The sequence below is a fragment of the Monodon monoceros genome, unplaced genomic scaffold, assembly GCF_005190385.1.
Source record: "Monodon monoceros isolate NGI ecotype Baffin Bay Population unplaced genomic scaffold, NGI_Narwhal_1 Super_Scaffold_2, whole genome shotgun sequence".
Classification (NCBI taxonomy): Eukaryota; Metazoa; Chordata; class Mammalia; order Artiodactyla; family Monodontidae; genus Monodon; species Monodon monoceros.
Window position 1 is genome coordinate 94,059,418 of NW_021703776.1, and position 27,721 is coordinate 94,087,138.

Consider the following 27,721-nt stretch of genomic DNA (forward strand, 5'->3'; position numbering starts at 1 on the left):
AGAGAACCAGATCCCTCCCTCCCGGCCGGGCGGGGCGGCTGGGCTGCCGGGGCCTGCGCTGGGGACTGCCGGCCGGCGCCGGGGACCCGAGGGGACTCTTGGGCCAGGACAGCATGTGACACTTCCCAGGTGGGTGCCCTCCTCCCCCGCAGCTCCCGTCTCCGGGCGGGCGGCTGTCGAGCCCCGGCGGAGGTCAGGGAGTGGCGGGAAGCGCCGGAATCTAGGCCTTCACCTTGGGGCCAGCCCCGGCTGGGTCCGGGGACGACGCAGGCTCCGGAAAGGGGGGGGCTGGGCAGATAGGCAGAGCTCGGGGTGTAGGACCGAGTACCTTGGTCTGGAAGAGGAGGGAAGCTGGACGAAAGGTTCTTGCCTGGAAAAATTTGCTTCCGGCCTGGTCTCCGCCTTGCAAATGGGCACCCTGCCCCTAGGTGTTCCGCGGGCCGGTAATGAGGGCTCTTTCTTCTAAGTCTAGGCCCTGGGGAAAGCTAACCCCTATAATAAGGAATAACTGAGATTCCCTTTGTGTACCTACTCCGTCCCTGGAGATGTTTTGTTGTCTCCTGTTTTCTTAACCAGGCCTGGGCCTTCCTTCCCTTATTTTCCTATGAGTTCGCATACTGTGTATGTCTAAGTACATAGCTCTTCCCTGTTAGCCGAGGTGCTTTAACCTGTAAACAACCGCTCCTGCCCTGCCCTCCACCCGGTTTCCCCACATATGGGGAGTGCTTCCAAAGCTTCATGTTGATCACAACATTGCATTCAGAACTTGGGGAAGTGGGAAGAGAGCTATTCAGAGTTGGGGTGCTAGAGCACCCTGCTGAGGTCTAGTATTGAGCCATTATTCATAACCTCCCTCCAGCAAGACTGTCCTAGGAGAGCCCATCCCGGTGGGTGCCCCTGGATTCTCAGATCTCAGCCCCTGCTCTCCTTCCTGGATCTGGGATTCCCAAGACAGATTTGCCCTCCTGTCTCCCAAGGAGTGAGGAGTGAACTCTGGCTGGGACTCTTGACAGACAAGGGAGGGAGAGTGACTTTCTTTTGTAGCTTCTTCCCCATTTGCTCCCGCACTGCAGTCCTGGGTCTTGCATCCTTGGCTACCCCAGAAATCTCAGCTCCTGGCTAAACAGCTCCTAATGTGGCCCTTTGTTCAGACTTCCTGGTTTATCTACACCTGGGCGCCGGCAAAATGGGGGTCATTTGTTAACCAGTCTGTGGGCCTGAAACTGGAGCCATGTCCGTTGAGGGGATTCTTGGGGGGCTGGGGAGGGGAAAGGATGTGGGGTGTCAATTCTGAGTGAGACTGTCCAGCAGTGGGAAGGTCTGTCATTATCTTGGTGGGAAAGAGAGAGAAGTCAGGAGGTGGGGGAAGGAATCCCTCTTATCAAAAGGATACAGTGATTCTAACTATAGTCAAGAGTCTTTATAGATTAGGGGTCCCTAGAGCGTATGGCTGTCCACAACGTGGTCTCTCCGGGGTTGCCTGTGGCTGCATTAAGCGCGGTGTGTGTGGGATAGACAGGAACATGTCATTCATGGTGTCTGGTGTGGTCAGTCACTATGTGGTATGACAAGAACAGGATCAGTGTTACTCAAGTGTCACTCAAGCGGTGTAAACCCAAACAGATGATTTACAGAATCTGGTGTAGACAGGGGTGAGTCACTCACCATGTCTGTGGAGTAAACAGGAGCTGGTCATGTGTAGTGTCTACAAGGTGGACCAGAACAAGGTGACCGTCAGGGTCTATGTTAAGGACACACACAGGTCACTCACACTCACATCTGTGTGGGTGGCACCAGGGCCACAGTTGGGCTTGTGGGGTATATTTCAGCATTGCCACTAATGATGGTCTGTGTGAGCCCATCAGGGCTACAAGGCAGTGGATGATGTGATATTTTCAGACATTAGGGGTAGATAGAGGTGTTTATTACAGCTTTCACTTGGATGATGGGGCTTTCCGAAAATGGGTAGAACACAGGTCTTAGCAGTTAGCGGTCCAGAAAGCTACTCTTATTTTGATGTCTTTGTAGCACTGAGGGCAATAATGTGAAACAGTGAATGGTGGCATCCATCTATGTGGTGATCTTATGTTTGAAATCAAAATGAGAACATTTCTTTTGATTTGGTGGGTATTTTCCTAAAATAGCATATAGGCGATACAGTGTAAATGCAGAAGTATTGTAACCTCAGGAGTATCTCAGTGATTTGTGGTGTAGGTCAGAATATTTGAAACTGACGCTGCTAGACAATCCAGGAAGCATGGTCCTCAAAAGTACACGTGGCACTTGACACTGGATTGAAGGAGATGCAGTGTAATGGGGGTGGGAGATAAGGAGGAGGGATATCTTGGAAATACAAACTGATGTCTGGTGACTGGAAATGGACAAGAGCTAAGGTACTGGGGGCTCTAAGGGGACTATTGAATTCTGTCACACGCTGTGTCAATGGGGTGACTTGGAGCTTTGTCTTGAAAGAAGTCGCATGTGAACAGGGGCAGCAGATGCAAAAATGACCCTGGTCTGGAGGGAGGCCAGATCACCATGGTGCCATGCTCTGTCTTTGCCTGTGCTCAGGTAAAAATGATTATTCACCCCCAGTGCAGAAGGCGATGAGGAAGTGACTCTTACATAGTGGGAAGTGCAAAACAAACCTCTCTCCTGATGCCCTTACGTGAGCAAAACCATGTTTTACAGATTTCCTTTAGCTTTGTCATGTTCTAGACTCGTAATGCTTGATTGTCATAGGATTATAGGACAGGTCCAAGTGTAGGGACATGGGGGCTGAGCCGGTGGCCACCAGTATTTCCAAAAGGGTAAAGATAATGTTAGAAGTAGTGTCAGTGGGGTTGCAGGAGACAGACACACATTGTGTCACTAGAGTGGAACTGAAGATGTTCGTGTAGCACATGCTGTCTGTAGATGTAACCTGAATATAGCAGAAATACGCTTGTGTGTTTAGAGGCTGCTCGTTTTGAGGACATGAGAGTGTCTATGAGTATAGGGCCGGGACAGTACACGTGCCAGGGAGGGGAGGCTACAGGTTTAATCACAAGGTCTCCTTAGGCAGGTGGGAGCCAAGTTTCAGAAAGTGTTTACGGTGAGCAAGTATATTATTTAACATGTGGCTGGGAAAACAGGGTCACGCCACAGCAGCACCATCTGTAGTGATTATAGTGTTTTGTACTTAGGGCTGGATGTAGGGGCCACATCACACACTGTGTCAATTAACTGGAAAAAGACGTAAAAGCCCTTCTACACATTACGCTTGTGTTAGGGCCCTTTACCCCATAGAGATGGTTATCTGTGTCTATGAGGTGACCAGGAGCTTGTCACGTACTACAGCTGCAGGGTGGCTAGGGAAGTACCCATGTGGTGATGTCATGCTCTCCTGCGTAGAACCTGCAAGAGTGGTTTATTTTTATTTTATTTATTTATTTTTATTTATTTTGGCTGCGTTGGGTCTTCACTGCTGCGCACAGGCTTTCTCCAGTTGCGGTGAGCAGGGGCCACCCTTTGCTGCGGTGCACAGGCCTCTCATTGCAGGGGCTACTCTTGTTGTGGAGCACGGGCTCTAGGTGTGTAGGCTTCAGTAGTTGCGGCATGTGGGCTTCAGTAGTTATGGCACGTGGGCTCAGTAGTTGTGGCTCCTGGGCTGTAGAGCGCAGGCTCAGTAGTTGCAGCACACGGGCTCAGTTGCTCCGCAGCGTGTGGGATCCTCCTGGCCCAGGGCTCAAACCCATGTCCCCTGTACTGGCAGGCGGACTCCCAACTACTGCACCACCAGGGAAGTCCCTGCAAGGGTGGTTTAGTGTGTGTGTGTATGTATGTATGTTTATGCAAGCGTGTATGCAGGCATTTGGGGCAGTGGGTTTCTGCTTTAAGCCTAGACTAGACAGGAAAGGTGTGAGTCCAGGTGCAGCTGTGAGTTCTATAAGCCCCCAGGGTCTTCTCTGTACTAGTGACCGGCCAGCTTTCTAACAGCTGGACTTCTGGTTGCTTATGGTAGACCGAAGTGAGAAGGCCCTGGTTTGAGTTCACCTGTACATTTGCTTAGGAAACTTGAGCAAGTGTGTAGGTTATCTGAGTTCAGTTTCCTCATCTGTAAATTAGGCGAAGTTTTCTATGTGTCTCTAAAAGTCCTTCCAGCTCAGAAATCCTGTATTTCTCTCCTACACTTTCTCTCTTTCTCTCTCTCCAACAATACTTACAATCCCTGACATTTCTATTACCATCAGTGTTAACAATGCACTTTTTAATTTTTTACGTTGTCGTGTTTAATCTTTATTAGAAGTCCTTGGAAAGTGAGTGTATTATCCCCTTTCTAAAGGTAAGAAAATGAATATTCAAGTAAATTACATGATTTCTACAACTGTGTGAAAATTATCAGGATGCAAGAAAAAGTAGAACTAAAAGTTGGACAACACTCTTTTAACTCTGTGTTCTTCCTTTCTTCATTTATCCATGCAGTGAATCTTTGTTGAGGGACAGGTAAGCCCCAGGCAGAGGGAATTGAGCAGTTAAATATGGCAGTGTCTGTGTTCTCGTGAAGTTCATGGCTTAACCTAGAAAATAGACGCGAAATTTGTAACTACAAGTGCAATGAGTTTGAGAAGAAGTAAAGGGTTCTCTGAGCAGGAGAGTAGGGTTCCAAGTAGAGAAGCAGCACATGTGAAGGCCTACAGGTGAGAGAGGGAGGTGCGCCGAGGGGACTGAAAACCGACAGGTGTTGACAGGTGATGAGTCTGCTGGAGAGGAAGGCAGAGGCCAGGTTGTGGAGGGCATGTAACCCACAATGGATATTTGGGTTTCATCCCAATGGCAGCAGGAGGCTACTGAAGCATTTAAACTAGAAGTGGGGCTTTTAAGGATCATTCAGGTGCTGGGGCGAGAATGCCTTGGAAATAGGGGAAGAGAAGCCGTGTGGAGGCCAGCGGCCAGCTGTGCCCCATGTGCAGTGGCCTGGGTACGAAAGGGCAGCAGGGTGGACCAGGCTGTAGCAGCGGAGATGGAGAGAAGTGGACAGACTTGAAGGATACTCAGGAGGCGGGGTCCATAGGACTTGGTGACTGATTAGATATGGGGAATGCGGGCCAGGAGGGAAATAAGAATTTTATTCTGTGATGGAAAAATATTTATTGAGTGCTTAGCATGGGCCAGGTATTGTGTATTAGGTGTAGACAGTTGAGCAAGACAGATATTGTTCTTGATCTCGTGAAGCTTACCGCCTCTTGTTTGAGATAGATGGTAAATCAAAATACGCACGTAACTATATAATTATAATTGTATAAATGCTACAAAGGAGAAGTAAAGAGAACTCTGGTTGATAAGTGCTACAAAGAGGAGCACAGTAACCCAGGTAGAGGATTGGGGAACACTTAAGGGGTTACTTCAGGAAAATGTCTCACAAATAACAAGAAAGAGTACTTCTAATGTCAATTTTGTGTCCAGTGTAGTGTCATGCTGGCAAGAACCACCAAAATAAGCATCCCTAGAGTCTTGTTTGGAGTTAACAAGTTAAGGTTGTAGGAGAGATGGGCAGAGTGGTGCTACTGAAGCCCAGCTAGAGGTAGGTGAGATGTGAGGATATGAAGACCGCAGATGTGAAGAATTCCACTTACACACTGGAAAGACGAGAAAGACATGAACATGCTTAAATTCTGGTGGGATGCTTCCAACAAAGAAGGTGAAGGTATGAAAGAATGAGATAATCCATGGCATCAGGTCCTGAAAAGGCAGGCTAAAGAAGGTGGCACTTAGAGAGGAGGGATGCTCTTGCATTGTCAGAGGGGGAAGGTGGACACAGTGAAGTGTGGGTCTCTCTGAATTGCAAGAAACTGAAGCAGTTCCTCTCCGCTGGTTTGTAAATTCTTTGCAAGGTGAGAAAGAGAGGTGGAAGGTCAGTAACGTGGGCAGTAATGAGAAGAGTTCACATGGTTGGTGGAGAGAAGGGGAGAGTAAGATAGTGAGGGGTACACAGTTTGATGGCCCTCATTGAAGTAGGTACCCATTGTATCTGCTCTGGTTCTCATCTAGTAAGTCTAGTTATCATTCCACTTTCCAACAGCTGCCTCTATAATTGAAAAACAATTTTTTTGTTAATTAGTTACAGGCTCTGCCAGACACTGTGGAAAATAAGATGAGTGAAATCCAGACCCTCTGTAAAGATTACACGACGCTGTAGTACCTCAGATGCTGGCCGTAATGGCCAGACCTGTTTTAATCCCCTCTGCAGCTTAGGTGGAGGATACCCCTCCAGACACTGCTTCTCTGGACTCTTAGATCTAGGGTGTGTCACTCACAGTGTCTGGGAGTTATATGGAACTGAGTCACTCTTGGTGCCCAGAGAGTAGACAGGGAGACACTACGACATAATACAATCTAGAGGGTAATGACCACTGGGAATGCTTGGTACCCTTTGACAACGGTCTTGTGCCCTAATGTAACTGTTTACCATCTGTCTCTCCCACGAGACTGCAGGCTCCATGAGGACACAGTCTTTGTTTGCCTTGTTCACTACTGAGAGGGTCACTTGGTAAATATTTATTAAAGGAATAAATCAGTGACAAGTTTTATACAGGCTATTGCTTATTTTGTGAAGTACTTTTTGTCTCAAAGAATGACAGTAAATGGCACCAAAGAAATCATCACACACTTGTTCTTTATGGTCTGTCCCTCTGATAAATAAAAGCAGAAGAGGGGATAGAAAGTTTGTCTCTTATTCCTCTTTAGGATTCAGCCCTGATGGAAGCTGAGGGGCCCCAACACGGAGCGGCGACCCCCATTCCTGCCAGAGTGGAATTCAGTATTATCCTGGCAGCTCCCATGAGAAGCAGGCAGACCCCTGCCTTGGAACCTGAAGCTGAAGAGGGCGAGGATCCACCCTATCAGTGGGCAGAGAGACACGGACTCTTGGAGACCCAGCAGAGACATGTAAGGGATGTGAATGACTGTGCAACTGAGAGCATGACCTCTTTTCCCATCGAAGCCTCTGCAGATGTGGAGACCGACCAGGAAAGCCTGATGGCTGAGGCCTGTGACACTCCAGAGCATGAGGAGGCAGGGCCCCAGTGCCCAGCGGATAGGCAGGCAAGGCCGCCAGCTCCCCCAGAGCTCTGGGCCTGCCCCAGCCAGGGTGAATATCTAGACACGGCCTCAATATCCGGTGAACTGGGTAGCAGCATGGAGGTGGAATTTAAACCAGAGCTCACTTCTTTGATATTGGAAACCGGACAAGCCGAAGGAGAGGAGGAAACTTCCCCAGACACCTCTGCCCAGACCGGATGTGGGCCTTGCTGTGAAGAGTACCCTGCGGAGACCAACCAGCCACAGGACTCAGAAAGTGGACCTACCAGGCGGGAAAGTCCAGAGAGAGAAGGGGCCGTGTGTCTCCAGAAGGCCGAGGAGCTGGAGGGACGGGGACTTCAGGGGGAGGGAACTCTGCGGGAGGATGTTTGCTCTGATGGGCTTTCGGGGGAGCAGATGGGAGAGCAGGTTAGCGGAACAGAGGAAGAACAGAGACAAAACCAGCGGCGGATTCAAGACGATGTGATGCTTGCAGAACAAGGAGAAAGCAAGGGCCATAGTGGGGAACTGGGAGGTCTGAGTTCTGGTGAGTGGCACTGGAGGTCTCACGGCCACAGGGATCTAGAACAAGGGGAACAGGAGAGCGGGGAGTTGACGGGGCCAGAGGAGAGGAAGGTGGATGCTCAGTACGAGGAGAATGAAAGCTTAGTGGGGAAATCAGTGAAAGTCGCTGGAAAGCAAGAAGATCAGGGTCTACAGGGGAAAGCGATGCCAGTAGAGGGGCAGGAGGAGAAGGCAGGGTCAAGCGAGGACGTGGGCAGTGGGCGTGGGGACACCCTGGGGGCAGGGGGAGAAGAGAGGCATACAGAGGAAGGAGGAGAGCGTGATGTTCCTGCCACACTGGCTCTGGTAGCCCCTGAGGTCTCTTCTCCCCATGACTTGTTTCCAGATGCCTGTTGTCCCACAGCCAGGATCCCCGGGACTCAGACAGAGCCTAGGGCTGAGGAACCGTCCCCTGTAGCTCTGACTCCTGCCCTGGAGTTAGTAGGATGGTCCCAGCAGCTCATTTCTTTACCTCATTCCTTTCCTGCCGCGGAGTCGCCTGACCAAGAAACAGCTCAGTACAACCAGCGAGTGGGCTCTGAGCTGGAGAAGGGGACAGCATCCAGCCGGGGAGAGGAGGGGGTCTCTGTGACCCCTCCAAGGACAGCAGCGTCAGCCCCTCCCAGCCCTCCTGAAGTCTCCGCCGGCATGACTGCCTCATCCTCTGCGGGCCCCCAAGTCGCCTTCCCCAGGAGGGAGCCCTGGGTTGCTGCATGTTCTCCAGAAATGTCCGGAGCCTCTCGACCCACCGACAGCCCATCTCCCTGTGGGGCTTCTGAGGGCCCTGCAGCTGCCCTCCACGACTTCCCCTCAGCAGGCCAGGCCAGCCCTCAGGGTCCCCCAGGCAACCACACTAGGGTGGCCCAGCACCGGAGGGGCCACTCCTTCCTGGGCTCTCACGGGGCAGAACCGACTCCGGACCTGGCGGGAGTATCACTCTCCTTCTCCCACTCAGAGTTGCCCCAGAGACGCCCCAAAGCTGCCATCTATGGCTCTGTGATCCCAAGAAGGGGCAGGAAAGGCGGAAGGGACTGTGCCGTCATTCCGGGATCCTCAAGTTCACTACCCGCTCCAGGGCAGGACTCTCAAGAATTGGCCTCAAACCCAGCAAGGCCTGGCAGCCCCCAAAGCAGTCAGCCGTGGGCCTCCACACATCCCTCGGCGTTTGCCCCAGGATCTCCTGCCCATGGCCCTTCCCCACCCACTGTCTCCGTAGATGAGAGGACCCGTGAGCCTCCACCCCCTCCTGCCCCAGAGAAGAGGCGCGTCCGCTCTACGGTGGAGGGAGACGGCCATCGCTCTGCCGTGGTCCCCACGCAGAGACGGTATAGCCATCCTCCCCTGGCCCTAGGTTTAGGGCTGCACGGCCACCCCAAAGGCCCACTGCCCCAAGTTCCTGACCCCCTTGTGGCAAGGCAGCACCGACCCCTGCCCTCTACCCCGGACACCCCTGACCATACTCAGACCTCTTTCTCTCCCAGGCAAAGATACAAGAAGCCATTACCCCCAACTCCCGATTTGTCTCAGCCACACCCTTCTCCTGTTTCTTCTTCGAGGAGCTCCAGGATCTACAGGCCTCTCCCCCCGGTCCCTGTTGTGAACCCTCCTACTGAACCACCACCGTTACCCCCAAAGTCCAGGGAGAGGAGCAGGCTCGCCCAGGGGGGACTCGGAGATTCAGGGGGTCAGGCCAGGACCAGGCCAGTTTGTCAAGAGTGGACCATCTCCACTCCCCATTCTGCGGGACGTGTCTCCTGGCCTCCGGCCACGGGCAGATCGACAGACTCTTCGTCTCCCGCCAGTAGGAGTAAGAGTGAAGTGCCCCCTGGCATGGCTTTCAGTAACATGACAGCTCTTGTAAGTCCCGCTTTCCCGACCACCCCCTGGACACTGGATGTCCAGGGACCCACCACGGAAGAGCCTGAGGTCCCTGCCAGAAGATCTTTCAGAAGGATCTTCCCCCAGGAAGGAGCCAATGGCCTGAGGAGGTCGGATCTAGGCCGAACAAGGCAGCCAGAGAAGCCCAGCCATCCCCACCTGGAGAAGGCGTCCAGCTGGCCTCACAGACGGGACTCAGGGAGACCAGCGGAGGGCAGCAGTGGACAGGTGGGGGTCCCTAGTGAGGGGTCGAGTAAGCACAAGGACTGGCACCGGCAGGGCCTGCGCAGACCCTCCATCCTACCCGAGGGCCCTTCAGGTGAGTGAGGGGCAAGGACCGCGGTGACATTCGTGTCAGGCCGAGCTCTCTCCAGCCCTTCCTTCCTCATCCGCCTCCTGTCCCCCAGCCTCCTGCTGGCTTCGCTCACCCAACTACACAGCCCCAATGCAGAGGAAAGTCCTTGAGACCCTCTCTGAGCTCACGGTGCTGCCCTTTCTTCTCCTTCCCCTCTGTCTCCATCCATCACCCAACCATGGTGTGCTTTTATTGTGTATCTCTTTTCCCCAAGATTGTTCTGAACCTCCCCCCGCCCCACTCCGCCTCTACTTTCCAGTTACAAAGACCTGCTTGATGTCCTTCCAGTAGAAGAGAAGGCATCTTCTACTTGTCCAGTTCATGTTCTGACACGAGGGACGGGGACAGACCTGGTACAATTGTCCTCAAATGCTTTCGACTTCGGCACTGTCCTCTCTCACAGGTTCCCAGTTGAGCCCTTTTACCCACCTACCACCCCCCCACGCCCCACACCGATGCCTGCATCTCCCACTCTAGATCTTATGTTCTTTGGCTCTCTCTGAATGCCCCTTCTGAAGTCCCAGTTACTTTACCCATTTCCATTTTCCGACACAGGAGGTCCAGCCGTGGAAAAATCCCCTAGCCTTTCAGATGCCATTGTTTTTCGGTGAGTCACCCTCTGTCCTAATGGATACAGTTTTACTCTTTTTTCTTAGGATACTGAGATTTTCATTAGTTGACAAAGGTTCTGGGACCCTGTCTTTTCCAGGGTTAAGGAGGGGAAGAGACAGACCCCAGGTTTCCAGGGTGTAGGGAGACTTTTTATCTATCTGCTTCCGTCAACTGAGTCCAAATCTCCCATCCCTATATAGGCCATTTGGCCCCATGAACTGAACCCCACCCCCGTAAAAAAAGCTTGACATCCAAAGAAGCTTCAAACTACCCAAAAGTGGGTCAGGCTACAACTTGCCTCTCCAGGGGATTTGGCCCTGACATTCAGTGGTTAGAGACTGTCTTATCCGTAGTCACCTGGGGCTTCTCCGTGTCTGAAGGCCAGCAAGCACCACGGAGCCCTTCTTGACTCCACAGGGAGAAAAAGCCAAAGGAGGTGATGGGAGGCTTTTCAAGACGTTGCTCCAAGCTCATCAATTCCTGTGAGTACCTTGAAACAGAACTGTGGACCCACATGAGTGTTCTGCCCAAGACTGGAGAGGGGTTCCTGGCTATCAGCCGTGGGGCGGGGATATCTGTAGGGAGAGAGTGATGCCAGGAGAGCCAGAAGCTTGGTGGCTTCTGTTTGTGTGCCTCAACTCCGCAGCTCCCTAATTCTCTCCCTCTGCCGTGCTTCTTCACCCCTGTAGCTCAGCTGCTTTACCAGGAGTACAGCGATGTGTTTCTGAACAAGGAGATCCAGAGCCAGCAGCGGCTGGACAGCCTGACAGAGGCACCGGGGCCCGCCTCCCCCCGGCAGCCCCGAAAGGCCTTGGTGTCCTCGGAGTCCTACCTGAAACGCCTCTCCATGGCCTCCAGTGGCTCCCTCTGGCAGGAAATCCCCGTGGTGCGCAATAGCACCGTGCTGCTCTCCATGACCCACGAAGACCAAAAACTCCAGGAGGTACCCAGCAGGGCAAGGTGGGGCAGGGGAAGAGGCTACAGGAGGGGAAGCAAAGTGCTCTCGTCCTTATCTCCTACTCCCCTTCGCCACCATGAGCGGGCTGTCCCTACCACATACTCACCACACCACACACGTGCACCCCGTGACAGTGAGTCATCCCCATTGAATTGCTTGCTGAATGTCACCGCTCTCCCTCCTCTCTACCTCCTCATGCCATTGCTCATTAACTCCTCCCTGTTATTGGTTTGAGCTCGTACAAAGTGACCATGCCCCTGAATTTGTTGGGAGGAGTGTGGAGTTAATCTAGTTAATCTAGTTAGTCTAGCTTCAGGCTAGACTAAAATTTCCTTCTTCAACCAGGGTTTCAGTCTGCACTAAAGTTTTCCTCTTCAACCAAGGAGCATGCAGGGGCTTTTTGTTGGGTCCCTTGAAGAGTGGCCCTTGCAGCTGTCCTGTGATTTTGGTCTTCTAGAGGCTTTTGAATGACCATCAGTCTCTGCCTGGTCCTTACTTCCAATAGCAAGACCATAGGAAAGGCTGTTGGTCTGATGTTAAGTTACTACCATTAATATGTTTTACGTGGAGAGCTTATCTTAATAATCAATCTAAAATATGGGTTAAAACCTTTCTTCCTGGGAAGACAATATGGCACAATGGAACGGCATTATGGAACAATGTTTAAGTATTTATTTTAGGTTCTGGCTTCAATAACCTGGATGTGAAGCCCACTTTAATATTTGCTAGCTATTCAACTTTGGCCAAATTACTTGATCTTTCTAAGTTTCTGTTGCCTCATTTGTAAAACTGGGTTGTAAAGAGCTACTGGGAGAATCAAAAAAAAGGTAAGTTCCTGTTCACAGCAGTACTATTTATAATAGCCAAGACATGGAAGCAACCTAACTGTCCATCAACAGATGAATGGCTAAAGAAGATGTGGTATATGTATTCAAATAGACTCACCGACATAGAAAACAAATTTATGGTTACCCGGGGTGGGAGAGAGGATAAATTAGGAGCTCGTGATTAACAGATGCACATTACTATATATAAAATAGATAAACAACAAGGACCTACTGTATAGTACAGGGAACTATATTCAATATCTTGTAATAACCTATAATGGAAAAGAATCTGTAAAAGGATATATATATATATGTGTGTGTGTATGCGTATATATGTGTATATACCTGTATGTGCATGTATATATATATGTACAACTGAATCACTGCTGTACACTTGAAATGCTGTAAATCAACTACACTTCAATTAAAAAAATATTTTAAAAAAGATAAGTTCCTAGTACATAGTAATCAATCAAAAAATGTCTACCACTTTATTTTTTTTTTAACTGAAGTATAGTTGATTTACAATATTATATTAGTTTCAGATGTGCAACATAGTGGTTCAATAGTTTTGGATTTTTTATTTAAAGTTATTATAAAATAATGGCTATATTTCCTTGTACTGTACAGTATATCCTGGTTACTTATTTATTTTATACATAGTAGTTTGTACCTCTTAATCCCATACCCCTATCTTGCCCCTCCCCTCTTCTCTGTCCCCACTGGTGACCCTAGTTTGTTCTTATATCTGCGAGTCTGTTTCTGTTTTGCTATATACATTTGTTTGTTTTATTTTTAGATTCCACATACAAGTGATAACATAGAATATTTGTCTTTCTCTTTCTGACTTATTTCACTAAGCATAATACTCTCTAGGTCCATCCATGTTGTTGAAAATGGCATAATTTCATTATTTTTGTGGCCAAGTAATATTCCAGTGTGTGTATATATATATACCACATCTTCTTTATCCATTCGTCTGTTGATGGACGCTTAGGTTGCTTCAATATCTTGGCTCTTGTAAATAATGCTTCAGTATCTTGGCTCTCGTAAATAATGCTGGTATGAACGTTGGGGTGCATGAGTCTTTTTGAATTAGTGTTTTCATTTTCTTTGATATATACCCAGGGGTGGAATTCCTGAATCATATGTTCTATTTTTATTTCTTTGAGGAACTGCCATACTGTTTTCCATAGTGGCTACACTAATTTATAATCCCACCAATGGTGTACTAGGGTTCCCTTTTCTTTCTCCATATCCTTGCCAGTATTTGTTATTTGTAGACCTTTGATGATAGCCATTTTGCCAGGTGTGAGGTGATATCTTATTATAGTTTTGATTTCCATATCTCTGATGATTAGCAATGTTGAGCATTTTTTCATGTGCCTGTTTGCTATCTGTATATCTTCTTTGGAAAAATGTCTATTCAGTTCTTCTGTCCATTTTTTAATCAGGTTGTTTGCTTTTTTGATATTGAGTTTTATGAGCTGTTTATATACTTTAGGTATTAAACCGTTATCAGTCATATCATTTGCAATAGGTTGTCTTTTTGTCAGTGGTTTCTTTTGCTATGCAAAAGCTTTTAAGTTTAATTAAGTCCCATTTTTAAAAGTTTTGCCTTTATTTATTTTGCCTTAGGAGACAGATCAAAAAAAATACTGCTACAATTTATGTCAAAGAGTGTTCTGCCTATGTTTTCTAGGAGTTTTATGGTTTCTGGTCTTACATTTAGGCCTTTAAGTCATTTTGAGTTGATATTTAATGCAATCCCTATCAAAATACCCATTATATTTTTCATAGAACTAGAACAAATAACCCTAACATTTATACAGAACCACAAAAGACCCCAAATTGCAAAGGAATCTTGAGAAAAAAAAACAAAGCTGGAGGTATCATGCGCCCTGATTTCAGACTATAACTACGAAGTAACACTAATCAAAATGGTATGGTATTGGCACAAAAACAGACACATAGGTCAATGTAACAGAGTAGAGAGCCCAGAAATAAACGCACAAACTTATGGTCCATTAATCTATGACACAAGAGGAAAGCATATACAATGGAGAAAAGATAGTCTCTTCATAAGTGTGGGAAAACTGGACAGCTACTTGTAAAATAATGAGGTTAGAACATTTCCTAACACTGTATACAAAACATTTACTACTTTAATTTCAAATCAGGCTGACCTGGGTTTAAATCCTGGATCACCATTTACTAGCTGTGTAACATTAACAAGGTATATAACTTCACTAAGTCTCAGTTTACTCACGTAAAAATCAAGGATAATAATGACTACTTTTCAGGGTTGCCGTGTGGTTTAAATGAAACAACACCTATTTAGCTTTTAGCATGGTATCTGGTATATAGTTTGATACACACATTAATGCCATATCCTCCCTCTTTCAGAAGTGGGAAGGAGTAAAATTTTGGCCGTAAGGACTTATGGATAAGCAGTGCTTTTACCAAGCCAAACAGGTATACATGTTTAGGTTTTTTGAAGCTCACACTTGGGGGCCTTGTGCTGACCTCAACTTTTAAAGCATATGGAAGATATTTATAAAATCGCTGGTCTGCCCATATTTATGGACCAAACAGTGGGCAGATGATCTGAACCCTAGCTCTCTTTCACCAACTCCAGAATTCAAGGAAGTCCACCAGGGCTCCTAGGCCAGCCCTGGTCTCACATTTCTGAGAAGAAAAGCCTCTATACTTATACACATATGTTCCTTTCCTGAATTAGCACTTCTGGGAAAAAGTGCTTTCACTGACTCCATTTCTTTTGACTGTCACAACATCTTTGTGAGGAGAGGGTCACTATATCTACACAGATAAGAAAACTGAGGTTCAGAGAGGGTACATGAGCCACCCAAAGTGATATACTCAGCGAATGTTAGAGCCAGGACGCAAATGAACCTTCAGTGTCCTGGTTCAGTGTTGTCGTGTGTGAGTGGCCTCCGGCCATGTCATTAGTTATCCAAGTCACCACCACGGTGTGTCTGCGTGTGTTCTTTCTCTTTCCTGTCCATGCATCTGTCTTGAAGCTGCATACTTGAATGAAGAATAGAGAATAGGGCTGTGAGTCATTGTGTCTCCTGCTGGAACTTCCCAATAACTGGGCTGTTTCCATTAAACCACAATTGCACCATCTCCTTCTCAAACATCCTGCTTCCTTCCATTGCTCCTCAAACCTCAAATTACCTTCATCCCCTAAATCTGTTCCTCTTCCAGAGTTCTCTAGTTCAGTAAGGAACTCTGTCATTCACCCAGTTAAACTCAAAAATGGAGGCATTAGCTTTGACTCTTCCTGTTCTTTCAGCCCCTATTTCTAGCAAATAAACAAGCCCTTCCAAATCTCTCTCCTATATAGTTATGAAATTGGCTTACCTCTCCCCATCCCCATGGCTATTTAGACTTTCATCTCTCCTCTGGAATTACTATGACGCTTCCCTAACATGGCTCTCCTGCCCCCCTCTAATCTTTTCTTCATACTGTGCTCAGAAATATCTTTATACAATAGGAAACAAATTAGATCAAGTTAGTCCCATACATAAAGCCTCTTTTCATTTCCCCACTGCCTTAAGTCTAGGCTATTTTACCTTCTTTACATAATCCTCCAGACCTCCTCTCTGCCTCTCCAGCTTCATCTCCGGCCACTACTTTGGTACCCTTGGTTCCAAGGATACTCAGTTTATTTGAGTTTCTTGAAAGCATCTTTTTCTCTTCCACCTTTGAGGGTTTGCACATGTTTTTCCCTCAGCTTCAAAGGTTCTTTCTCTCTCCTCCCTGATATCAGGTTGGACTCTGGTGTTGACTGTGAGCTCTAAAAGGATCCGTCTTGTTAACCGCTCTACCCCTGAAATATTACACAGTGGCTAACATACGCCAGGGATTCAATAAATGTTTTTAATTAGTCTTCCTCCTCCCTAATCTCCTAGGCCAAATTTGAGCTGATTGTGTCAGAGGCCTCCTACCTGCGCAGTCTACATATAGCCGTGGATCATTTCCAACATTCAGAGCAGCTCCGGGCCACCCTTTCCAACCAGGATCATCAATGGCTCTTCTCTCGTTTACAGGATGTGCGTGACGTCAGCACCATGTGAGCTTCCCCTTCTCCCAAATACCACTCACTCAGCCTCACTCTCTTTAGTCTGTAAACCTCTCATTGGCTTTTTCCTTTTTCAGAACCCTCTCATTGCTCCCTCCATGATTCCCAGCGGCTACAGGGATAGAGAGAGCAAAGAGAGGAGAATGTGAGTGGGTGGTTGGGAACAGTAATGGGTAAACCAATGAGAAATGCTTCCTGGGTTGAGGTTTTGCATGTGCTGTGGGCATGCAGAGCATTGGAGATGACGTGGGAAACATCTGAAGATCAGAAAACCAGAACAGGATGAAAAGAAGAACAAGAAATGGGATATTAGGACCAGAGAGTTAGATCAGGGGCAAATGAGCAGCAGCCTTGGAGAGAACTCTAGTGCATGGCAAGCAACACAGAGCTAAGGACAGTCATTAGAAGTTACTGACTAATGGAGGGAAGAAGTAACAAGCTCAAGCTATAGCAGGGGTCAGCCGACTCCTCACTTGAGACCCACAAATCTGATGAGACTTGTTTTAATCCTGTACAGGTTCCTTTCAGACCTGGAAGAGAACTTTGAGGGCAACATCTTCACCTTCCAAGTGTGTGATGTGGTTCTGAGCCATGCCCCCGACTTCCGCCGGGTCTACCTGCCTTATGTCACCAACCAGACCTACCAGGAACGCACCTTCCAAAGCCTGCTGTGAGACCTGATCCCCATCCCGTCCCCACGTGGGCCCTGCAGTGACCTTGCACCAGACCCCCAATACCCAGCCCAGAGGGCTACCCCGAGAACACATGTTCTTGTGCCCGCTCTGTGATCTCAAGCCCCACCCCGCTTCCAGATCAGACGCCCTCAGTCATCACATCTGGGGCTCCTGTACATTGGACCCCACCATTCTTTCCCAACCTACAGGCGTTCCACCGAGCCCCCACTCCCCACGCCTTCACTGTGCCCCACAATACTCACCAACCCCTCCTCACCCAAGGCTCCCTGCCCACACAGGACTAGCAACAGCAGTTTCCGAGAGGTCCTGGAGAAGCTGGAGAGTGACCCCATCTGCCAACGCCTTTCCCTCAAGTCCTTTCTCATTCTGCCCTTCCAGCGCATCACCCGTCTCAAGCTGCTGCTCCAGGTAGAGCAGATCCCACCTCAGCCCACCCCCTTAATCCAAAGGACTATCCTTTCTCCTGCCACTCTCCCACCCCCTGTGGACAGTGTGAGCGGTCTCCCGTATCACCACCCCCACTCTCCTTTCTCAGAAATATTTGCTGCTAAACTTTTGCTCCTGAACTTCTCCATTCACCCACCCTCAATCGCCTCTTCCTGTTTGCCCCTCCCTTCTTTCCATCTGGCTTCCGCCTACGGTTTGTTCTGTAGAACATTCTGAAGAGAACCCAGCCTGGCTCCTCGGAGGAAGCAGAGGCCACGAAGGCACACCACGCCCTGGAGGAGGTAGGCAGCTACCACCGCTACTGGGACCCCGGGATTGTCCTTCACAGAGAGCTCTTCCCCTGCCCCGGCCCGTGACTCCAGAAAGCACAGGCCCCTCAGCTACCTCACTGCACCCGCCAAACCTCCAAGCATTCACACCCCACAGCCTCAAGGACACTCCATGCCAAGGGACTATGCTCTCCTACCACAATCCCCAGATTAAATCTTACTTTCACGCGGCCCAGGAATGTTCTGTCAGGTCTCTACAAAGTATACCACAGTCCTAGAGCTTCAGCGTCTTGCTGTATTGGCTCCCTTCCAGGCTGGTGCAAAGACTAAAGCTAATCACAACCAGCTTCCAGATTTCTTGCAGGGGACACAAAGCCAAAGCCTCTAACGGGGATCTCTTCCTCTCTCTTCACCCTGCTGAACACGCAGCTGATCCGAGACTGCAATAATAACGTCCAGCGGATGCGACGGACGGAGGAGCTGATCTACCTGAGCCAGAAGATCGAGTTTGAGTGCAGAGTAAGTTAGTCCCTTGAGTCCCCACCCTGCCGGGAAGCAGATCCCACAGGTCACCTTCTATCACAGAACCGTCTTGCTCACGGTATCCCAGTCTCTAACCTGATCTCTGCACACCTTCTGTTCTGCCCTGTTTCTGGGTTACCCAAATGCCTACTTCAGTCTCCACGATATATTGTTAAGTGCGAAAGGGGAAATGCAGCCCTATGTGTGTTATATAGTATCTTACCTTTGGTGAAAAAGTAGGGTAAAAATCTGTATATGCATTTGCTTGTGTATACAGAAAGAAACTCTGGAAAGATACATAAGAAATAAAGGACAGTGGTTACCTGAGAGGGAGAGGGTGCCTTTGGGAACTGGGCAGATGAGAGAGAACTTATCAATGTAAGGCTTTAAAAAGATACATTTTTGGTACTTGAAGTATTCAATATTTTATTACGTCTCCGTCTAGTCTAACCAAAGCAGTATAAAATTGAATCCAAATATAGAGCCAAAATCTCTCATCCAAATACAAATTTAAAATAGACATTCCACATTCAAATTTCAACTCAGAACAGATACCATCCTTACCTCCCAAGCAGAGAGGGAAAATCCCTTATCTACATATTAATCATTGTTCAATACCCTTATCACTACCCAAACTCCAGCTCTAGGCAGACCCCACCTGCTTCTCTTTATTCTCATCCCCACATCTGATTCCGACTGCTTCTCTCCTATCTCTGGTTATAATCGTAGAAAGAACGGATATCAGAACCACCCTCAACTTTTAACGTCTAAGAGACATATAATACTGTTCTCTGTTTGTTCACATGCCCCAGTCGGGTTCTCCCATCTCTTCTTCAGTTCTGGCTTCTAGGGCTGAGCTTTTTCATGTAGTCACTCTCCTGGGATGGACCGTAGGCACCTTCCATTTGCCTGAGCTGGGGACATGGGAGCCACGCCGCAGTAGACAGTGGTAGTTAGATGGTTCCGAGAGAAACAGAGTTTAAGTGGATGGGTCACGAGCAAGGAGGAAGATGTGAAAGAGATGATTGTCAAGGGCGGGACTTATGAGGAAGAGGCATGGTGAGGGGGGTCAGGCCCGGGAGAAAGCCTCGTGCTTGTCCCGTCTGTGACACCGTCTTCTTTCTCTTCCCTGCTCTGTAGATATTCCCGCTCATTTCACAGTCACGCTGGCTGGTGAAGAGCGGGGAGCTGACGGCCCTGGAGTTCAGTGTCTCCCCAGGGCTGCGGAGGAAGCTGAGCGCACGCCCAGTCCACCTGCACCTCTTCAATGACTGTCTGCTGCTGTCTCGGCCCCGAGAGTCAGTGACTGGAATGGGAGGCCAGAGCACAAGGGGGAAATGGGAGGAGGCAGGAGGGAAGCACTAAAGGGACAGGGAAGGGTCGTGTGCCTATAGAGGAACGCTTCTCAGTGGCTCATCCCATGGAGGCCAGGTCATGACCCAGAGAGGAGGAAAATGGTCCAAAGCGAAAAAGGGGATCCCACCGAATTATATCCCGAGATCGCCTGGCAGGACCTGGACCATGTTATAGACACAGAGCAAAATGCAGCAAATTAGCTTATCACATTTTCAGATCAGTCTGTTTGTGCTTTCTTTGGGCTGGGCTCAGCCTACTAGCCTAACATCGATACTTAGCCACTTCTTTTGTCCTGAGGGCCTTAGAAACTTTATATTGGCTCTGTTTCTTCATCTCTTTGAAGCGGTAAAGCATCCATTGCACTGGATATGTGCTTTGCCAAGCCATTGACAAATCTCCCCTGGGAGCAAGTTGACACCATCTTATGGTTTTGACGAGAATTTGCAGGCTGCAGATGCTAGGCCAGGGATTTTGAATTGGCCAAAGATATGAGGGTGGAGGAAGCGTGATGACCCTAGAGTCAGGCTGAAAAGCCTTGTATTTTGCAGGGGTAGCCGCTTCCTGGTATTTGACCACGCTCCCTTCTCCTCCGTCCGAGGGGAAAAGTGTGAAATGAAGCTGCATGGACCTCACAAAAACCTCTTCCGACTCTTCCTGCGGGACAACGCACAGGGCTCCCAGGCTGAGTTCCTCTTCCGCACCGAGACTCAGTGAGATGGGGCTGGGCAGGGGATCTGGAGGGAAGGGAGGGAGGACAGCCCGGCAAGGAAGTGGGACCAAGGCAGAAAATGTGTCCAGGAAACAGCCACAGTACCACTTAGTCCATTCTGGACTGGGGAGCATCTCTAGAGCATCCTAAACCCAGACTCCTAGAGCTAATAAATGACTTACAGGAGACTGGGTGGGAGAGGGTGTAAAGTCGCTGTCACTACCAAGGCATAGCGTCTATTATGCTAAGAAGGGCAAAGTCTGTGTAACTGGATTACTGACATCCACAGTTGAAAGTGTATAAGCCAGACATTCCTCAGTGCCCAAGGCTGGTGGGGCATAGATGTGATAAGACATGAAAAAGGTAAGCACTGGGGTGCCTTCAGCTTTCTTTGCTCCCACCTTCTAACCCAGTCCTCTGCTGAGCAGAAATCCCTAGCGTTGAGAATTTTGATTTGCTCATCTTTTTAATATTAATAATAATAACATACATTCATACATATAAACACTGTGAAGAGTATTAAAAATAATACCTATAAAATCTGGTACACAGTATCTACCTTAATGAACAATTGTAGCTATTATTGCTGTTATAAAAGATATAAGAAACCTCTCCTTTAAAAAGTTTGATGAGATACTTAGTGGTCTGAACATCCTCATGTTGTAGACACTTTGCATTTTTGTCCCTTAGAAGACACTTCAGGGTAGGATCAATAATACCTGCCCTCGGGCTTCCCTGGTGGCGCAGTGGTTGAGAGTCCGCCTGCCGATGCAGGGGACGCGGGTTCGTGCCCTGGTCCGGGAAGATCCCACAGGCCGCGGAGCGGCTGGGCCCGTGAGCCATGGCCGCTGAGCCTGCGCGTCCGGAGCCTGTGCTCCGCAACGGGAGAGGCCACAACAGTGAGAGGCCCGCGTACCACAAAAACAAAAAACAAAAAAAAAACCTGCCCTCACTTATGGAACAGAGGGGCTGGTACAGGTGCAAAACGTCACCTAAGTCAAGTAATCAGATACAGACTCATGTTCTTTGTGTAGCACTTTGGGCAGCATCTTCCTGGAACGGTAATAGTGTCAGCTCTCAATTACTCCAGGATGTTTGGAAGCAGAGGTGAAGGTAATCCAAAAACCTTCAGATAATTACAAAATTAGGCTTGGATTATATTACATGACCAAAACAATAGTACATATATCTCCCTGATCTAATCATGATTACAGAATAATTTTCATCTCTGAGATATTTGATTGAAGGAAGGTAGGCAGAAGAGTGTCAAAAAGGATGCAAAGTGATAGCGGGAATCTCAACCGAGATGAACATTTTGCTTAGTATGCTTCCCAAAATGGAAAATCTTCATGTGCATAATTGACAGCTGACTTTATGCCCCTACTTGAAAGATACGAGATGCCATTAAGAAGATAAGCTTGGAAAGAGAGGGGGAAAGATAAAGGATGATAAGACACATGAACATATAGTTCATGATCCTGTCAAATTTCCATCCAAGTGGAGTCCCATTGACTTTTGTCCTGGTTATCACTGAACTAGACAACTTTTTGAACTAGACAAGTCTTTCGCACGGTCCCTTCCCTTCCCTATCATTGGCCCCTGTCCTATACCCCTCCAGAGCTGCAGTTGAAGCAATGACCCTGCTTTGTTTTCTAGAAGTGAAAAGCTTCGCTGGATCTCAGCCTTGGCCATGCCAAGAGAGGAGTTGGACCTTCTGGAGTGTTATGGTGAGTGAAGGTCTAAGAGGGAGAGAAAAATGGTGGGGGTCAGAAGTCTCCTTTAGATGCAGGAGTTTAGGACGCTGGGTAGTAACTCAGGTAGGCTTCTATTTATTACTTTTGTCCAGAATTTCAGAGTGGAGGGCTGGTCACTGGAACTTAAACACCTGAGATGCATCTGCTTCAAGTTGCTCATCACCATGGCAGTGCCTCCTCCCCAGCACCATACATTCCTTGCCTTGGGCAATAGTTTGCTCTTTTAAAATATCTGTAGATTAGATAGATATTTAGATTTTACTGACTTGAAGTTCTTGGGGAAATAGGGGGAGAGAGTCCATCTGGAGTAGGGGGTGGGGAGGATAGCAACACAGTAGATTTGTCCTGACCACAACCCCTCCTGTACAGGATGACCTGAGACACTGCCCTTACCCTAGGCTTCCAGGTACTCGTGGGCAACCACAGGCACACACATTAGGAAGTGTCTGCATTCATGCTAAGGATGGACTTCTCGGTCTCATGTAAGCCCCACAGTTGTCCTCCAGCAAGGATTCTCTAATTCATACCCGAGAGGAACTGAATTCAAAGGAACACTGAGCCTTTAGTGACTCAAAAGAACAAACAAATACAAGGAACTTTGTAAAAGGAAGTAGGAGAACCAGGCTGTAAATGGAGTTCTGCTCAGTGTTCAATCCATCTGCTGGGCTTCAGCTCCCCAGTAGGTAAGGAAGGCAAGATAATTCTTCCTCCTTTACTGTGATCTTGTGAATGGCATATATGGATGAGCTTTGGAAATACAAGTACAGATAACAATGCAGTGTTCTGTTTATTTTCTAAGAGAGCCAGTGCAGTGTGGTAGAGCAGAAAGAGCCATAAACCCATGTACGATAGAAGGCTGTGGGTCAGGCATACTCTGGGGCACCTTATTTGGAGCTTCAAAACTGTGGAAATTTCTCCTCGCTCACGAAGATGTAGACATACAAAAAATCCAGAATTTCCTTGATCAACTCAGTCATTTATAGATGAGGAAGGGTGTTCAGTGCCTTGCTTAGATCATACCTCGAACCCCACTGGAGAAGTCTCTTCTAGTCCCACATCTTGTACCATGAAGAGAATGAAGAATGAGTCACAGACTCAGAATTTGCAAATTAGTTGGAGAGGCAGAACACAAACATGAAACAATTAGGTGAAAGATAAATGGTTTGCCATAGACAGTCAGGTTTTTTTGGTTTTTGTCTTTGTTTTTGCGGGTATGCGGGCCTCTCACCGCTGTGGCCTCTCCCGTTGAGGAGCACAGGCTCCGGACGCGCAGGCTCAGCAGCCATGGCTCACGGACCCAGCCGCTCCGCGGCACATGGGATCCTCCCGGACCGGGTCACGAACCCGCGTCCCCTGCATCGGCAGGCGGACTCTCAACCACTGTGCCACCAGGGAAGCCCGACAGTCAGTTTTAAAGGAGTTTAGAATCCATTGAGGACAATCAGGGAAGGTTTCAGTGGGAAGATGGGTCTTTAGCAGAATATCAATTATTTGTAATAATGAGTCACTAAAAGGTGGTCACAACCTATTTCTCCATCTTTGCTGGGGAAATAGAATTTTTGATTCATTTCAAGTCTGGCATTTCTCTTTCCTTATCAACCATTTTGTTCCCTGGTAGAATATGAAGACTTTTCCAATTGTCTTTCTTGTGTGTAACTTTCAACAGCCCAAACTTTCTATCTCCCAAGTCCTCCCAAACTCCCCCTGCAAGTCCCTTCTCATGTTCTAGTCGCCTGCCTTTCCTAACCTTTGTCACACTCTCTTCCAAAGAGTCCCCACAAGTACAGTGCCTTCGAGCCTACAAACCCCGAGAGAATGATGAGTTGGCACTAGAGAAGGCAGACGTGGTGATGGTGACTCAGCAAAGCAGTGATGGTAAGAGGGAGAATCCATGAGGAGCAGGCTGGGCATTGAAGGTGGGACACTATGGGTGGATGTCTTCATTTCCTAAGGCTGCTCTAACAAAGTAGCACAAGTTGGGTGGCTTAAAACAATAGAAATGTATTCTCTCATAGTTCTGGAGACTAGACGTCCAAAATCAAAGTGTTGGCAGGGCCATGCTCCCTCTGAAGACCCTAGGGGAAGGTCCTTCCTTGCTTCTTCCAGCTTCTGATTGCCCCAGCTTCCTTGGCTTGTGGCAGCGTCACTCCGAGCTCTCTCTCTTCCTTCTGTGTGTGTGTGTGTATGTGTCCAAATTTCCTTCTTTTTATAAAGATACCAATTATATTGGATTAATGGCACACTCTACTCAAGTATGACCTCATCTTAACTTTACCAGTTACATCTGCAACAACCTTATTCCCAAATAAGACCACATTCTGAGTTACTTGGGCTTAGAACTTCAGCATGTATTTGGGGAGAATACAATGCAACGGGTAAGAGTGGAGAAGGCTCAGGAACAGGCAGCTGTGGACTGTGCCAGACCTACAGCAGCCAGGGTGAGTGCACGGGGCGGCTGGATTTCCCAGACTGCGGCCTCTCCGGTCCTATCAGCCTTACAGTTCAGAAGAATTTCTGGGAAGGAGGTCTGGGGGAAATTACTGTGGGTCTTTTCCAGGTAATTATTCTTCCCACCCGCCCTGTGCCCATAGGCTGGCTGGAGGGCGTGAGACTCTCCGATGGGGAGCAAGGCTGGTTCCCTGTACAGCAAGTGGAGTTCATTTCCAACCCAGAGGTCCGTGCACGGAACCTGAAGGAAGCCCACCGAGTCAAGACTGCCAAACTACAGCTGGTGGAACAGCAGACCTAGCTGTTTTCTGGGAGGAATCCCTTGAGCTTAAGGACAAGATGTTCCTGCACAGGGCTGGCCCCAGAATCTGGCCACAGAGGCCTTCTGTGCACCAGGAACTAGACCTTCTGAAACCCAAGGACGACACCGAGCTGCCAGTCGCTAGTCCCAGGCCTCCATTTTTTGTGCTTTGTGCTTGGTGGGGGGATTTTCAGGGACTTTGCACTGGACTCTGGGAACCTTTTCTCATAGGAAAAGGGACCAATGGGGCCTAAGCCAAGGACCTTTACTTCTACTACCCTGCAGTACTTAAACGTTCTCTGCTTCCAGAGTACCAATTCCAGTGACCAGAGTTTCCATCACAGCCGTGTGTTAAAGAGAATCTGACCTCAGCCCACTGGAGGGAGCTGTTTAAGGGGGATGAACACATCAGTTGGGAGGGTTAACCTGGTGACCTTTTAAGGTATCTTCCAACCCTAGAGATATCCCATAATTGTCAGGGCGAGGTCAGTGCCTGCGTCTCTGGGATCCATCGGTGGCTATGTGAGGGCGATCCTCTCTCACTCTAATAAACTTGGCACTTCTCCGAGTGTTTTCTCCCCAGACCCCGGAACAAGGTTCAGAACGTGGAATCCTATGAGGATTCCAGGCTATTTGATTTAGGTGTCATGAAGGACCACGGTGGTGCCTGGGTTATGGTAGTAGTCGACTCTCTTTGACTCCTCAGAGTTTGGGCACTTTTTCTGCTTGTTATGGCCTCAGAGGTTGTATAAGGAATTAAAATGAGTTGATGGGTGATGAATACCCCGTTCAAACCTTCTTTTTTACTGAACCCACAAGTTAAGGTCTAAGCTAGTTTAGGTGGATTTGAAAATCCTACTCTGACCATTCATGAGTTTATATTTTGACTTGAGTTATTGTGAAGGTATCCTTACCTCTGTTTCATCCTCTTTGTGAGAAGCAGCATGGGGTAGAATCCTAGAATCCTAGGCTCTAGGAAAGAGTCTGAGAATCCAAGTCACGAGACCTAAACTCCAGTCACCGCCCGGCCACGATGCAGCTTGTCCACGTCTCAGTTTCCTTCAATGTAAAATTCAAGATCGAACCAATTAGCCTCCAGACTCCCATCCAACTCTACGATGTATGATTCTCTGTCTCCCCTCAGGTTGCCTTTCTCAGTTGAAGAACATCACCCTTTACCTTTTCTTCTCATATTGAGCCCTCATACAGCAGTGGTAGCATCATCTTTTAAGTGGGCTCACTGTGGTTCTTCCCTGGACATTCCACCACTCTGGTTTATCTTTAGGGGGCCTCGAAAGTAGCATTGCGTTGCAGCTTTGTACAAAGGTAAGAATAATATGGTAAACTTTGTCCTATACCCAATTAATGATGATATGACACAGTCGTACCACTTCTGATAAGACATTTTGTTTTTAATCCATTCTCAAATGTAAGTTAGCTTGCTTAATCCTTAGAAAAGTTATCACTATAGTAATTAAGTTTGGGTTAATATTAATTTATCCTAAACAGGCTGACACTGCTAAAAAAAATCGAAAATAGGGATGACTTCAGAGAAGTTCGATGGAGATTTTTCACTCTTTTCATAAAGCTAGCTTTTTATTATTAATATGTGATATATTAATATGTATGTATTATAAGTAAACTAACAACAGATTCTTCTTAATAGCAATAACAGTAATTATAATCCAAATTTTTTGTTCACACCAGTATTTGAACACTGGCCATATGGCTCAAACGGAGTCATATCCAACCTTATATTTTCCAGGCAAACTCTCCCTTATTTTCCCAGAGAGGTAACATATCAACGTCTGAATGATACACATGTAAAAAAATGTTTTTAGTTGAATGACTGCTTCCTTGCTTGAAGTTGCTAAGACTTTCTGAGCACCTTCACAGCTGACTTCTATAAGACCGAAACTGTCTTTAGGAATTTAATATATATTTGTTTAATCAGGTTATTCTCACCTAATCTGGGAAATTAATAAGAGACAATTGGCTTCAACTTGTCTTTAGATCCTTGGTTTTAAAAACAAAGAACAACAGCTTAGGTATGAGTAATCTTTCCTGAACTGAATTACTAATTTTTTTATGCTTTAGGTTTCAGAAAGTTGGGCACAGTTCTACTTATTGTCCCTTCCTTCTTCAGATTTCCAGAATTTAACTCAATTTTTTCTTTAATCCTGCTTGGCATCAGTGTGTTAGAAACTTAGCAATTTCTTATGAGAAATTCTGAAAACAACCATTAACTAACACTTTTTGGACAGACTGTATTTGAGGCATATATGAATATACAGTATTTTGTTGGGTTTTTTTGAGCTAAACCAGGTAGGAATAATGTCTTCAGGAGACATAAACCACAGTCCTTTTCATTGGTCCTTTGCTGAATTGTAACAAGCTTGGAGCGTAAGATCCTATACATATATGCTGAATCACTTCCTTTGGGCCCTTGACCACATTGAATTTCCTTCTGTCACTTTTACCTACTCACAACTTAGTGCTACTTTGTAAAGTTTATCTTCCCCATCAACTTTTCACTTAGAGTTAACTGTGATCTTAAGATTTTTATTGTGCAGTAGTTGCTCTGTCGGTCATTTATAATGACGTTAATAAGATCAGCTTGCATGTTAGTATCCGGAAGTCTCACAGTTTGAGATGTGTTTATTCTCCCTAATTTTGTTTTCTCTTAAACAACTTCTATATCCACGACACGAGGATTTTGGTCCTAGGATGACTGATTTTTTTTTTTTTTAATTAGCCTCTGGGATAGAAGTTGTTTAAAAGTCTTTGAAAATGTAAAGAAATTACGTTCACTGGCTCTCCTTCTTTTACACACATATTTATCCCCCGGAAATAAACCCGATA

The 27,721-nt window shown here is 47.5% G+C and overlaps 1 protein-coding gene across 2 annotated transcripts; it reads left to right on the top strand.

Moving 5' to 3' along the window:
* ARHGEF5 (Rho guanine nucleotide exchange factor 5) lies at positions 1 to 27,721 on the top strand. 2 transcript variants are annotated; one of them, XM_029234318.1, is made up of 16 exons: positions 1 to 129; positions 6,727 to 7,606; positions 7,970 to 9,820; positions 10,412 to 10,463; positions 10,886 to 10,950; positions 11,158 to 11,411; positions 16,189 to 16,349; positions 16,876 to 17,028; positions 17,332 to 17,461; positions 17,707 to 17,781; positions 18,199 to 18,288; positions 19,432 to 19,589; positions 20,196 to 20,357; positions 22,013 to 22,083; positions 23,881 to 23,985; positions 24,702 to 27,721. In XM_029234318.1, the coding sequence occupies exons 2-16, from the start codon at positions 6,739 to 6,741 to the stop codon at positions 24,857 to 24,859; spliced, it is 4,353 nt and encodes a 1,450-aa protein (XP_029090151.1). In that variant the 5' UTR covers positions 1 to 129; positions 6,727 to 6,738; the 3' UTR covers positions 24,860 to 27,721. The 2 variants fall into 2 exon arrangements, with proteins under 2 accessions (XP_029090151.1, XP_029090150.1); XM_029234317.1 differs by having other exon boundaries at positions 6,727 to 9,820.

Coding starts and splice junctions, on each gene's coding strand:
- ARHGEF5 (XM_029234317.1), top strand. CDS start 6,739: ATGGAAGCTGAGGGGCCCCAACACGGAGCGGCGACCCCCATTCCTGCC. Junction 9,821..10,411: donor CCTACCCGAGGGCCCTTCAG/GTGAGTGAGGGG, acceptor TTTCCGACACAG/GAGGTCCAGCCGTGGAAAAA. Junction 23,986..24,701: donor GACTCAGCAAAGCAGTGATG/GTAAGAGGGAGA, acceptor CTGTGCCCATAG/GCTGGCTGGAGGGCGTGAGA.